At 43.7% G+C, this 14,503-nt stretch overlaps 1 protein-coding gene across 1 annotated transcript; it reads left to right on the forward strand.

The window, feature by feature from the left end:
- Nucleotides 1–11,300: 11,300 nt before the first annotated feature.
- LOC131699452 (uncharacterized) lies at nucleotides 11,301–14,032 on the forward strand. Its single transcript, XM_058996169.1, has one exon. The coding sequence runs from the start codon at nucleotides 11,454–11,456 to the stop codon at nucleotides 13,848–13,850; it is 2,397 nt and encodes a 798-aa protein (XP_058852152.1). The 5' UTR covers nucleotides 11,301–11,453; the 3' UTR covers nucleotides 13,851–14,032.
- Nucleotides 14,033–14,503: the final 471 nt, after the last annotated feature.

A 14,503-nucleotide genomic window follows, 5' to 3' on the forward strand; every position in this document is an offset into this window, starting at 1 on the left:
CTCTTATTGTTTCTTTTTTCTGTAAAACTGGAAAAGGAATTATAACATATTAAGGGGATGTTTTATGTGATTTATGTATTAGTTTCAATCACTTTGAACTCAATATGAATGTGAGTGTGTCTAATGTGAATGTGAGATGACTCAGACTGATCAGATTTGATTGAATGGCAGGGGGTAATGTTTCCAGACTCTGATTCATTGCCCAGTCAGGAGTCGTTGCAACCCAAGTTGGTAGATCATCGCAGGAGGTCATTGGCTTGCACTTTCAGAGTGCACAGAGGCCTTTGCTGCGCTGACTGGAATCGATCTTTCCTCCCCACCCCCCAGGCTTGTTTGCAGTTTTCTTCAAATTTAATTTTTCCTAATAAAAGTGATTGAAGCTATATATACTGGGGTGCCCTTTGAGCTCCCATGCTGATTGTTAGCAGTATGGAGGAGGTTGTATTTGTGTAAGGCAGGCCTTTGAGGCTGCTTGGGCAAAACTAATATTTTATAGTTTTGGGAACAGACTACAGTAAGTATACCATGCAGTACATTCAAATACATTTCATTTATAATGTTTGGGTATTGAAGCCAAACATATCATAGTAATTAACTTAACAGGATCAAAAACATTAACAACACCTACACAGTAACCTGCTTGTGTGCAGCAATCACGTTAATTCTGACTTGAAAAATGTTTGCCAGAGGTGAAAAATCACACCTATGCGCTCACAAATAATTATGTTCATTGATCTAATAATAGTTTGCTTTGGGAGAATGATTTATGATAAAGCGGATAACAATATGCTTATGATACTGTAGGCTGGGTATTATTGGTTAATTAATCTGAATGTATCCGTTTCTCATACAGCTTGTATTTGAAGTTTGTTCTCTAAAGTTTTTTGATGTGAGGAGCCAATGATTTCTTCCTACCCAATGCGCCTGGTGCCCTGCAGATCCCAATTACAGGTTATCTTTTCTCCAGCAAGCTACAAATCTCTGAGGGTGGCATTTTCTACCCTTTTAAAGTGTTAAAATAACATTTTACTAAAATAACACAGGTTCACAGCTCGTCGCTTCCTTCCACCAAGGCAATTAATTTTCAAGGACTGGCTTTATCCCTGGCTCCATTCTTTCTAAAGAGCTTCATTTATTTTTAAATAAGCACAAGTAGACACTTTATCAAAAGGAAATTCCCAGTTTGCAGCTTGATAGCGGAACCACTAATAAACATATACATGAAAAGGAACTGAATGCATGCCATAAACCACAGTATATTTTAAATGTATTTTAGGCCTAAACATAACAGATACTTCACTGCTCATCAAAAGAAATAAAAATTACAAAAAGTACTTCTTAATTAAAACCTGATAACTTTTTCATACTGATATTACCCTCACTGTTCTGTTTATAATATAGATTTCTAGTGCCTGTGTTCAGATTTGTTGAAGAGAAAGTTAGTAATTAGGAGAATTAAGTGAGCTCCTTAACTTTAATTACATTTCTAAAAACTTAGTAATTAGAAAATACTAACTCGATGCATGGAAGCCCTGTATGTTCAGGAACAGAACCTTTTGAAATGAAAACAATGTTAAATGAAGCTGAAGGGTATTGTGTGAGCTTCCTTCATAAGTTATTTTTTTATTTTAATTTAAAGTGCAGAATCAGATTTTAACCCTCATTTTCACTACAATTTGGAAGGCCCAATTTGAATTTAATCACATAATTACATAGGATAATATATTTTATAATGAGGGCTTGTAGTTTTGGGGTTTTATTTTTGATCAGATGACGTCCCTTTAAAGTAATTTTACCCAAGTCTGTTTCTTAATTATACTCAGAAAAGGCTGTTAATTACAAAACAATATCACTTGTTTTTACCTTCATATCTTGACTGAGCCTGATTCTGTTTCGCGTAATTTTTTTATTTTAAACAGAGGTGACAAATTATGTTAATTGCTCATCCCAGATCCTAATTGCATTTCATTCTTACAGTCGCCTAGTTTATTGTTGTGCTTTTGTTATTTTCACTCGTTTAACAGAGCTGTCCTGACAGATTTTCTTTTCAGCATAAAATACCCAGTACAGAGTCTACACTGATAGCAAGTCCAGCATTTAAAATCTCCTTCATTTCTAGCAAATAAATAAATAAATAAATCTTAAACCGTTTGTAGTGAATAGTTTTCCCTTTATTGAGATGCAGAGGCAACTTAACAACTACTTATTAACATTTAAAGGGAGGTAGAGATTTGGAAAATAAAAACTGAAAAGTTCAAGCCATAGTTATAATTTAAATTGTGTTATATTTGATCCTGCTCAGTGAGGGTCAGTGGCTGTCCTATGATCTCGCTGCTGAGCCAATTACTGTTTTCACCCAGCGAAACTAGTACTAGATTTTGGCGAGCTACTGTACACTGGAGAAGTGTGTACTTGACCAGTAGGGGACAGCAGTGACTTTACCAGGTGATCCAATTGGAGACCTGAATGATCATGAATTATATCTAAACAGGAATACTGTGTTTCAGCTCCATTATATTGATGACATGTTAATACACTAACACTTTCACAAGCAGACCAAAACTGTATCTGCACACCACATACTTAAACAAGAAACATAACTGTAACTTACATGAACAAAAAAGTCCACAGATCTGTAAGCACCTGCTGCTGTATTTTCAATATCCAGCTGTCCAAAGCTGATTCAGGAGGCGTGCGCAGTATTTATTTTGAGCAAGTCCATCCCTTGCTAAAAGTCCTGGGGGTGATCATTAATTATATTCAAAAACAGTAACAGTACAAGTGGCCGCCAGCTGAGAAAAAGAAAAATTAATATCACCAGTGCTAACTGTCTGCAATGGGGCGGACAGCTAGCGAGGCAGAACATCTCTTCAAATAAAATTAGAATAGCATTATTCAAAGATATTGGATGGGGGCTATTTTAGGTACAGCACATTTCAAGAAATGAAGACAAGATAAGTGATGGTTGGATACTGCCCTGCTTCCTCTACTAATGAAAATACAGCTGTAATGTTTACAATATCCAGAGGGATTAGTAACATATACCGTATACTGGAAGTGTCTTTTTGGTGTTTTAAATATAATAAACCAGAGGGTGAGAACACAAATGCCAGAAACCATCAATATGACTCCCTTCCCTAAAACTAGCCAAACTACCTCCATTTCTGGTTGTACCCAGCATTAACCAAGAATTTTGCACCAATGCCACCTACTGGATCCTAACATGTAACATCTCATAAAATAAATGAAACATTACACTATGTAACACAATTTTTGTTCCTGGGTAGTAAGTGTTATTTCCTAATTGCTTATGCCTCAAAAGTATAGAAAATGGCTATTATTCCCCACAAACTTTGCTTTTGTGACCAGACAGTGATATTTTGAAATTTACCTATTTCCAATGAGAAAACGGGCGAATTTGTGTCTTTTCGTTCACATAAAATCAGAAAAAAACAACATATGAATCCAAATTAACACGTATTTATACTAAAGTAATATAAAAATGACTACAAAAGATTTAGAAGTGAGTAGTTTTTCGAGATTTACGATTATACTGTAAATCACTTTCACGAATCAGACCCCAAATGTGTTCTCCCATCATGTTCTCGTTATACTGTCCTTGGTAGAGGAGTTCAAAGTCCAGTATATCCTGGTGGAAGTGCTCGCCTTGCTCCTCCGAGTACGCTCCCATGTCCTCCTTGAATTTATCAAGATGAGCATCAAGGACTTTGAGGGACATCCTACAGCCCATTGTGCCGTAGTTCTTCACCAGAGTCTCAACCAGCTCCATATAGTTTTCGGCCTTGTGATTGCCCAGGAAGCCCCGAACCACTGCTCCAAAGCTGTTCCAAGCCGCTTTCTCTTTACTAGTGAGCTTCTTGGGGAATTCATTGCACTCCAGGATCTTCTTTATCTGTGGTCCGACGAAGACACAGGCTTTGACCTTTGCCTCAGACAGCTTAGGGAAGAAGTCTTGAAGGTACTTGAAGGCTGCTGACTCCTTATCTAGAGCTCTGACAAATTGTTTCATAAGGCCCAATTTGATGTGCAGTGGTGGCATCAGCACCTTCCGGGGGTCCACCAGTGGCTCCCACTTGGACGTTGTTCCTCCCCACAGAGAACTCGGTCTGCTGTGGTCAGTCCCGCCTGTGGTAGTGCGCCTTGGTGTCCCTGCTGTTCCAAAGGCAAAGATAGCAGGGAAACTTGGTAAAACCGCCTTGGAGACACATCAGGAATACCACCATTTTTAAGTCTCCTATGACCTTGATGCCATCTCAGAAAAATGCAGATATGTATCCACTTAGGCAGCTGGAACTAAACTGAACTGGTGGGCTTAAGGCCCCTGTATTTATACTACTATTTATATTACTGGAAAGTTCTAGAAGTTACTCCAAGTTTACTCAGCACTGAATCTATCTGGAATGTTCTGGAAAATAGGTACATTTCAAAATATCACTGTCCTGGTCACAAAAGCAAAGTTTGTGGGGAATAATAGCCATTTTCTATACTTTTGAGGCATAAGCAATTAGGAAATAACACTTACTACCCAGGAACCAAAAAAAAAAAAAAAATGTTACACGGTGTTATCCCATGCCACTGAAAAATATGTTACAACTGGAGATGCTATTATTAATTAAGGCAATCCTTCCAGTGTTATTCACTAAGGTTGATAACGGTTCTTCTTCCTTGCCACAGCTAATTCAAAAGCAGATGAATCGCCTTTTCATGTAACAATGGTATAGAACTTGCCAAAACGAACCACAGATGATGGTTATGATATCAGTTTCACAACCAATTTTATACTGGTAGAAAGTCTGAGCAGCAATAACCTTTCTTGACTTCTAAGAGTCTCAGAAAATATTTTATAGTTATAATTTTGAATCACAACATACTTAAAAGCAAATGCATTTCAATATTATTATTAAGTACTTTTTATTATGCGGAATAAAATGTTCTGTGTTTCAAAAGAGTGCCTCTGTACATGACATGCTGTGTCTCACTGGGATTATGAAGCTTGCATGGCTGTTTTATCATAAAGAGAAAAATAAATGGACATCATCATCTGGGTAAAATGGGTATTTTTATTGCATACATTGGAAATCCTGCAACATTAAGAGGCAGCTGGCAATTTACCACCCTTTGACAAATCCCTTTCAAACTGGAGTACTAAATGAATACAGTATGTCAGCTTGATGGATATAGTATAATATTCAGTTTGCATAATAACCCAGTATTACAGTTTCAAAGGAGAGACTTTGTAAAAAGACTGAAACAAACTGATCCATATGGTCCAATCTTTGGAATTGTGTACAGTTGGTGCCTTGGAATCAGCAAAGCTTTAATTTGGGTTTTGAATGATATTTCTTCTAAAAAAAAAAATACATGTTAAGAATGGATTCAAATACTGTCCGTCAATTCATTCCACAGAAAAATAACAGAAGACTAGACCTGATCATAGCAATCTGCAACCCAATGCAGAAGGGAGCCTTGCTAAAAAATGCACAATGAGCTTTAAGACACTGCAACAGGATGCAACACACAAGATTCTTATGATACAGAGCAAACATACCATATTCCTTTGAATTTAAGGCGCACATTTTAAACCATTTGTTTCTTCACAATAGCCTGCATCTTAAATTTGAGTACAGTATAGTGATGCATGTATTAAATCCGTCAAAAAAGAAGTGACTACTGAGTACACAAACAGCAAACGTGACTGACTGCTGAGAAAAGACGAACCAAAACATTACTGCCCGATCTCGTATCATCCATGACATACAGGCAGCTATTTTCAAAGCCTCATTAGCTTCCTGAGGAATTCAAAAGAGACTTTTATAATTTCAGCGTTTTGTTATTAGGCTCAGTTCTAACAAACAACACCAGCTTGGACAGCCAGGAAATGCTGATCAGACCCCAGTATCTTTCGACATGCCAAGCAATACCACAGTTCACAAATTGGGAGAAAAACAGGTGTGAGTAATCAATACTGAAAACGAGAAGCAGCACGTAATTGTAATGCTCTGTGTGATAGCAGACGGCCGCAAACTGCTGAGGTTGTATCGTTGTAAATGCATAATATTTATTTGATGTTTCTAACCCTGATGTAACTATATAAAAAAAAATTGTTATCGGCTCTTGAACTGCCCCGATATCAAATCATACTGTGTTTTGCATTTGCTCTTATTAGGACTGAAGTCATTGTTGTATCTTGCTCTTAATTGTACTGTTTTTCTTGATATGTATTTTTTGTATACAACTGTAAGTCGCCCTGGGTAAGGGCATCTGCTAATAAATAAATAAATAAATAAATAAATAAATAAATAATAATAATAATAATAATAATAATAATAATAATAATAATAATAATGTTTTATTTTTTCATCAAATTGAGGGTGGGAAATACAGTATGTTTTCTTTAAACAGATTCAAAACTTGTGAAGAATATACAGGGCTTACACTGTTTCCAAGATGATGGAAAATTACCCGACAACCACCTAAACAAATACTTTTGGTTCTATAAATGTTAGCAGTAGGATTTGCTCATTTTAACAAATGTTCCTTCAGAAACCAACCTTGCTGCGTTTTATCAGCAGCATCCGATACACAAGAAAGAAATCCCGTTAAGCAAAAGTTTTTCTTTCCTCAGGGTACACTGAACTGTCTGCTGTCATGTCACCGGTCATTTAATTCACTGTACTGTGACTAATACTGCATATTTCTGCTGCATCCAAATAAATATATCTCTCTGTGACAGGATAGCGCCAGTAATGAGACCAGAGTCAGGAAGCTGCAGGGGAAGCACTGTTTGTGCATGTTTATTAACAATTACACAAACAGAAGAACAATGAAACGGGGCGCAGTGGGCAAAATAATAGGTTAAACAAAACACAATAATCACATTTTGTTTAAATGAGCTGCTTTGGATGGTCCAGGCTTGGCCGTGCCTTCACTGGACACCATCCAAAAACTCCTTCCAAACTCCTCCCAACCCCCTCCCAAACCCCTTCCAAACTCCTCCCAAACTCCCCCCAAACCCCTCCCAAACTCCTCCCAAACCCCTTCCACTCCTCCCAACCCCCTCCCAAACCCCTTCCAAACCCCTTCCAAATTCCTCCCAAACTCCTCCCAAATCCCTCCCAACCCCCTCCCAAACTCCTCCCAAATCCCTCCGAACCCCCTCCCAAACTCCTCCCAAACCCCCTCTAAACCCCTTCCAAACAAAGGATCAGGCTCCCTTTAATACCATGTTGTTGGGACTTGATTGATGACCAATTATTCAATCAAGACCCAGCCATATTCCACATGTGGGATCGACAGGGATAGAATTAACCCCATCCCTGCCAAACTTAAATACAAAATAAGAAATCTTTAATAATACCCCATAACCAAACCAAATCAAACACTGCCCTGTTTATTACGTTAGTTGTGATGATATATTTGTGTTCTCCAATGAACATATAATAATAGTAATAATAATAAATAACATATCAGAAATCAACCAATCGCAGTGCACTATTTGCCAACATTCCAGTACCTCTTACCCTGTGTGCAGATACCAGTCCGTGCATAGAATACCGTACCTAATTCTAATAGTCGAAAATGAAAACAAAAAACAAAACAAAACAAAAAAAAACACATACCTGGTACCTTTAAGAAAAAAAATTACAGAAATTACAGAAATTGAAAAGCAAGACATGAAATTGGTACAGTCCTAAAGCTAGGGAAGTTTGCCTTGCATTCTTCTTCCCAACCCTGCTCATTAGTTGCTGTCCTCTGAAGCTGTCTTGTTTCATTATGATCAGACATTTTATTGTGTTTTATTTTTTTTAAATCAGGTCAACCAGTTTCTACAAGTTGTTTTTCAAATGGGTAGGCAGATATTTATTAGTGTCACCAACTAGCTTGTATGGGGTTTTATTTGTAAAATAATTAACTGAAAATAACTATCCATGGATATGTAACACTATCAGCTCTAAATATGTGTATGAGTTGGGTCCTAAGGGAAATGGCTGCCATGCACAGTACTCACTCCTCTAATGAAAGGCTTGGCTGACTCCCTTGCTTGTCACAACGTATCACTTTCTCATAAAGAAAGTTCTCTTTCAAGTACGAAATATTAACCATCACCAAGGGGTTATTCCCCTTTAAGAACCCAAGAACTGAAAAGCATTATGCCAACAAACTCTCGCGAGAGTGCATGACGCAATGTGAGTTGCCCCGACAAAAGCACATTGCAGCCATTTGCAAATTCTCTTTTTCCTTTTTCACTAAGAGTGAAAGCATCTGAGCTAAGTATTTCTTATTACTTAGTAGTATTGCCTTGTTTAACCTGTTTTGCAGTATTCTGTCTCTAACAGTGTTTTTACTACGGTCGCTACCGTTGTTTAAAATATTATATTATTGCCTAGTTTTTGATCTAGTCAGCCCGACCTGGCAGTGCGCCAGCAGGAGCCTGCGACTTGCGTTCGCCCTCCCCCGGGTCTAGTTCACCATTACGGCAGATAACTCTCATCTGGACAGGGCTCTGTTCCAGAAAAAAAAAAAAAAAAAAAAAAAAAAAAATCTATCCCCGTGAGATAGTTTTGTTGTTGTATTATTATTTTGTGTATTCAGTGTTGTTTACATTACTGTATACCACTTCCCTTGTTTTTTCTTACAGAAAACGGGATTCAGTTCTGTGGGCTCACAGGACACTGTATTACGGCTGTAGTACAGAGGTTATTTTCAGGCTTGAGAATAACCTGTAACTGAGTGTTTGACTGTACAGTTAGCTAGCGTGCATCTCTTCGTGAGATCTCCTGCTTTTTTGTAGGATTGCTGGCTGCTGTTGTGCATTAGCACAAGGTTAGCGTTTTCTCTTCTTGTACCTCGGTACCAGAGCTGACGCAACCTTTGAAGTATAGTACTGTTACACAGTCTCTACACTGTACGGTTAGCTGGCGTGCATCTCTTTGTGAGATCTCCTGCTTTTGTAGGATTGCTGGCTGCTGCTGTTGTACATTAGGTTTGCGTTTTTTCTTCTTTGTACCTCGCTACCAGAGTTGACGCAGCCTTTGACTTATTAATTCTCTATTGAGACACAGTACTGCGTCTCAGTACCGCGTTTTCATACGCTCGGTACTGACCTACTCCCTCAGTACCTAGAACAAACGCTCAGTACCAGGTTTGGTACCAAGCTAACTGTTGGGTGTACTTTACATTGGGTACCCACACTAGTTTACTAAGCCTGTTGGTACCTACACTACTATGTTTCACAGTTGTATTGACTGTGGCGCCAAGCTGCCAGTGGCTGATGGCCACGAAAGATGTGTGCGCTGCTTAGGTCAGGAACACGCAGAGCGAGCTCTGGCAGACCCTGCCTTTTGTGTGCAGTGCGCTGTTTTCAGCAAGCGATCACTACGGTCCAGGCTTATGTGCCAGTCCAGTGATGTCTCAATTACCCCGGTGCAGTTACCTCCTGCAGAGGCAGCTGGTAGTAGTAGGGGGCGCTCTAGGGAGCGCAGTTCTGGAGAGCGCTGCTCCACGGAGCGCCATTCCAGCCATTCCAGGGAGCTTAGCCAGAGGCCTCGCTCCGCTGTGCACAGTGCCAGGGCACGGGGTTCCAAGGAGTCCAGGAAGCACAGGAGGAGGGATCCCTCTTCCTCCTCATCCTCTTCCTCTCCTGCTTCTCCTTCCCCAAGGGGTAAGAAAAGGAGACACAGGTCCCGATCATCGGCCCGCTGGCGGTATATGTGTGAGATGTTCCAGCAACAGCAGTCAACTCTGACCCAGTTTTTGCAGGTGCGGTCTCTGCCAGTGCAGGCACCTGCTGTGGTGCAAGCACCTGTTGTGATGCGAGCGCCTGTTGCTCCACCTTCACAAGCGGCTTCTCTCTCCCCCCCTCCGCCACCGGAACTGGCAGAGGTTGAGTTGGGGGGGGGAAATGGAGGACGCTCTCTCTGTCCTCGCTGCAGAAGGAGCTGAGGAGCGTGAGGTGTTCTTTTCAGAGGATCCAGCGTTGGACTCGCTGCCTCTGATTCCCTTGCCTGGGGAGCTCATACCCCTGATGCATCGAGCCAATGATGCACTTAAGGTGCCATGGCCGAGTGCGACAGTTGAGAGGTGCTCTATTTATGACGAGCGTAAGGAGCTACCCTCTGAGGCCCCGCCCATCCACCCGGATTTTTGGCAGGAACTGACCTCATCGTGGCAGCACCCGGCCACAGCCCCTGCGGTCCCTAGGTCAGGTACGACCTATAGGGTTCACGAGGGGGATAAAAGGGGTCTGGTCCAGTTTCCTCCTGTCGGGTCCACTATTCCAGCTTTGGCGCAACCAGCGAACCTTGCGCTGCTGTCCAAAGATGCGGCTTGCCCAAACAAGCAATGTCGGGTCACGGAGGTCCTTCTAAAGAAGGCTTACTCCGCTAATGCCTTTGTTGCCCGGTTGGGCAACTACAATACCTGTTTGGTGGCTTACCAGAGCCACATTTGGACTGACCCTCGATCAGACAGAGGAGCTGCGGCTGATCTCCCGAATGTTGCTACGACTGGCACAGCTTCTGAGTCAAGCAACAGGGCGCAGTATGGCAGCATCGGTGGCTGCGCGCCGTCAGCTGTGGCTCTCTCAAGCCAGGCCATCACGCCAGGGCATATATTCGGCCCTGCAGTGGACGATTTGTTGCTTCAGTCCAAAGCGGCAAGGGAAGCGACAAAGGCATTTAGTGACCTTGCCCCTAAGCCGGCACCACCGCCTAAGAAGCAGTGGTATCAGAGGCTACCGCCTCGGCCACAGTGGCAGCCTCAGGGCGGTCCACGGGGCTCTCCAGCGGTCACTGATAGGTCAAGCCGGGGACACGGTAGGCAAAGGCGGTTCCAGCGCAATGCGCCTGATAAGAGACCGCAGGCGCCTAAACCAAAGCAGCAGCCCTAGGAATTTGCTGCCACGGGCCCAGGGCCCCTTCTCCAAAGCCCATCTGGAGTACTGGGGCCAGTGCACCCGCGATTCGTGGGTGCTCACCACTATACGTCGGGGGTACTCCTTACAATTCAGCCATGGACCACACCCCTTTCGGGGGGTGGTCCATATGCTGGTCAGGGACCCCTGTGCCAACGACTCACTGGCTCAGGAGCTAAAAGACCCTCCTGCAAAAGCAGGCTATTCGCATCTTACCACCCTCCGACATAGTCAGGAGGTTCTACTCCAAATATTTTCTGGTGCCCAAACGGGACGGCGGCCTCAGACAGGTCAACCTGTATCTGAGCCGCAGGCGGTTCAAGATGTTGACCTTGCGACAGCTGTCGCAGTCCATCAGGCAGGGCGACTGGTTCACGACAGTGGACTTGCAGGACGCCTACTTCCACATTCCCATAAAACCAGGGCACCAGAAGTATCTTCGGTTCGCCTTTCAAGGGAAAGGCTATGAGTTCCGTGTACTGCCGTTCGGCCTATCCCTAGCGCCACGCGTTTTCACGAAATGCCTGGACGCTATCCTGGCCACTCTGAGACTCAACGGTATCAGAATTCTAAACTACCTGGACGACTGGCTCATCTGTGCGGAGTCGCCAGGTCAGGCGCTGCAACACACGGAACTTGTCACCGATCACCTATCCAGACTAGGTCTGAAGGTGAATCATGCGAAAAGTCAACTGACGCCAGCTCAAGTAGCGCGCTACTTGGGTTTGAGTCTGGACGCCCGATCCATGACAGCAGTGCTGTCGGACGACAGGGTGTCAAGCATATCAGCCTGCCTAGACCTATTCCAGTTAGGCAGAGCTTTACCAGTGGTGACATTCCAGAAACTTCAGGGCCTGATGGCAGCAGCTTCTCAATCCCTTCCCCTGGGCCTCCTGCATATGCGGCCCCTTCAGGCCTGGTTCAACAGGATGGTCCCTCACCCAATGCTGAACCGCAACCGTTTGGTGACAGTGTCCATATATTGTCTCCGAACTCTCTCTTGGTGGAAACAACCGGCCCACCTACGCCTAGGCGTCAGGCTGGGAGCGGTCACAAGAAGAGAAGTCGTTACCACCGACGCCTCCAACCATGGTTGGGGTGGGGTGTGGAACGGTCGGGGTGCACAAGGGGTTTGGCGGCCTCCGTGGCTGGGCCGACACATAAATCTTCTAGAACTGCAAGCAGTGTTTCTCACTCTTCAGTTCTTTCTAGAGGAAATCAGGGGGAGACACGTGCTTGTCCGGACGGACAACACGACAGTGGTGGCTTACATCAACCACCAGGGTGGTACAAGTTCACCCAGTCTCAACAAGGTGGTCAACAGGCTTCTGGTCTGGGCACACACCCATCTCCTCTCACTCCGAGCGGTACACCTACCTGGAGTGGTGAACATTGCCGCAGACCTCCTCTCGAGGCAGGTTCCGGGCGGCGCAGATTGGAGACTCCATCCCGAGGTTGTCAGCCTCATATGGAAACGGTTTGGGAGGGCGGAGATCGACCTTTTTGCCTCCCAGGAGTCGACGCATTGCACCCTGTGGTTCTCCATAATGAGAGACGAAGGGTGTCTAGGGGTCGACGCATTGGCTCACCAATGGCCAGCGCGCCCACTGTATGCGTTTCCGCCGATAGCTTTGATACCTCTGTGTCTGGAGAAGATCAGACAGGACAGGGCCACGGTCCTACTAGTAGCACCTCACTGGCCCAAGAGAGCCTGGTTTGCCTCACTGATACAGCTCCTGTGCGGACAGCCTTGGCAGTTGCCCAGTCGCCGCGACTTGCTCAGCCAGGCACAGGGTGCTCTGTGGCATCACGACCCATTGAGCCTACAGCTCTGGGTTTGGCCCCTGAGCGGCTCCATTTGAGCCGTCTGGGTTTGTCTAATAGGGTGATTGACACCCTACAGAACGCTAGGGCTGCCTCCACTCGTTCCCAGTATGGCTACAAGTGGGGCGTTTTTCAGACATGGTGTCTGTCGAAGGGAAAGGATCCCACAATGTGTCCAATGGCATTGATCTTGCAGTTTTTGCAAGACCTGCTGGACGATGGGAAGAGCCCTTCTACCCTAAAAGTCTACCTGGCAGCTATTTCAGCTTGCCATGTGAAGATAGACTCAGTCTCCCCAGAAGCACATTTCCTGGCGGGACAGTTTTTGAATGGGGCTAGGAGACTCCATCCTCCAAGGAAGGACGTTGTTCCTCACTGGCGGTTGAATGTCGTGCTGAATGCACTAACGAAACCTCCTTTTGAGCCCATGCATTCTGCAGAGCTACAGCTTTTGTCTTTTAAGACAGCTTTTTTGGTGGCAGTCACTTCTGCTAAGCGAGTAAGTGAGCTGCAGGCACTTTCCGTCGCAAAAGCCTGTTTATATTTTGCGAAAGGCTGGTCACGGGTGACACTCCGGACCAACCCTGCGTTTTTGCCGAAGACTATTTCGGCTTTCCATGTCAATCAGTCGGTGGAGTTGGAGGCTTTTCACCCTCCTCCTTTTCAGTCCGACAGAGACAGAATGCTCCACACGCTATGCCCTGTCAGAGCGCTGGCGTATTATGTGGAGAGGACAACAAGTTTGCGCCAGTCGGAGCAACTCTTTGTTTGCTACGGTTCTCAGTCCCAAGGTCAGGCTCTGTCTAAACAGTGCCTGTCTAGGTGGCTAACGGAGACCATGAAGATTGCGTATCGACTTGCAAAGTTGCCCCCGCCTGAGAAGATCACTGGCCATTCCACTAGAGGGCAGGCCACTTCTTGGGCAATGTTCCAGGGTGCATCTGTCATGGACATATGCAATGCAGCGGTGTGGGCGACCCCCCACACGTTCACGAGGTTCTACAGGATGAACATCGTGGATCCGCTGTGTCCTGGTTTTGGATCAAGAGTGTTGAGGGCTGCCTCAGTGGTCGTCCCCTCAACTACAGATTGATCGGTGAGTAACTTGTCACCTTGGACTGCTAGCGCGGTTAGCTCATAGAGTCTTGCGCCTGTCCTCACGACAGATTGGGTATACTTACCCATTGGTGATGGTTAATATTTCGTACTTGAAAGAGAACGTTAGGTTATTATCATAACCCTGGTTCTCTGAAATAGAAATATTAACCATCAGTCTTCGCGGTCACTGCGGAGCCACGAGACTCAAAAGTAAAAAGAGAATTTGCAAATGGCTGCAATGTGCTTATGCTGCCTCTTAGCGATCAGCCTCTAATAACCTGCCTGGTTGCAATGAGCTTACAACCATACCCCCTGTATAAAACAAACAAACAAAGTGATAAAGATCCCTGAGGACTCTGGTGATAAAAACACAATGAGCAGTGACATTCACCAAATCTTCTGCTTCACTGCAACTACATCTCATAATAATTTGTGACTGTACATGGTGCCGTCTAAAAGAAAATGCTTAACTTAAAATGTAAGTTCCAATTAAAAGAAAAACACTGAGCAAAATGCTCAATGACATTTCAAACTGTTGTTTTCCTTTGTTCAGGCATTTATATATATATATATATATATATATATATATATATATATATATATATATATATTTAACAATTTACCTGGCTCCATATTTATTTTCACATA

Source organism: Acipenser ruthenus, chromosome 22 (genome assembly GCF_902713425.1).
Source record: "Acipenser ruthenus chromosome 22, fAciRut3.2 maternal haplotype, whole genome shotgun sequence".
NCBI classification, from domain to species: Eukaryota; Metazoa; Chordata; class Actinopteri; order Acipenseriformes; family Acipenseridae; genus Acipenser; species Acipenser ruthenus.

Bases quoted from the DNA above. Each gene is read 5' to 3' on its own strand.
- LOC131699452 (XM_058996169.1), top strand. From the start codon at position 11,454: ATGCCTGGACGCTATCCTGGCCACTCTGAGACTCAACGGTATCAGAAT.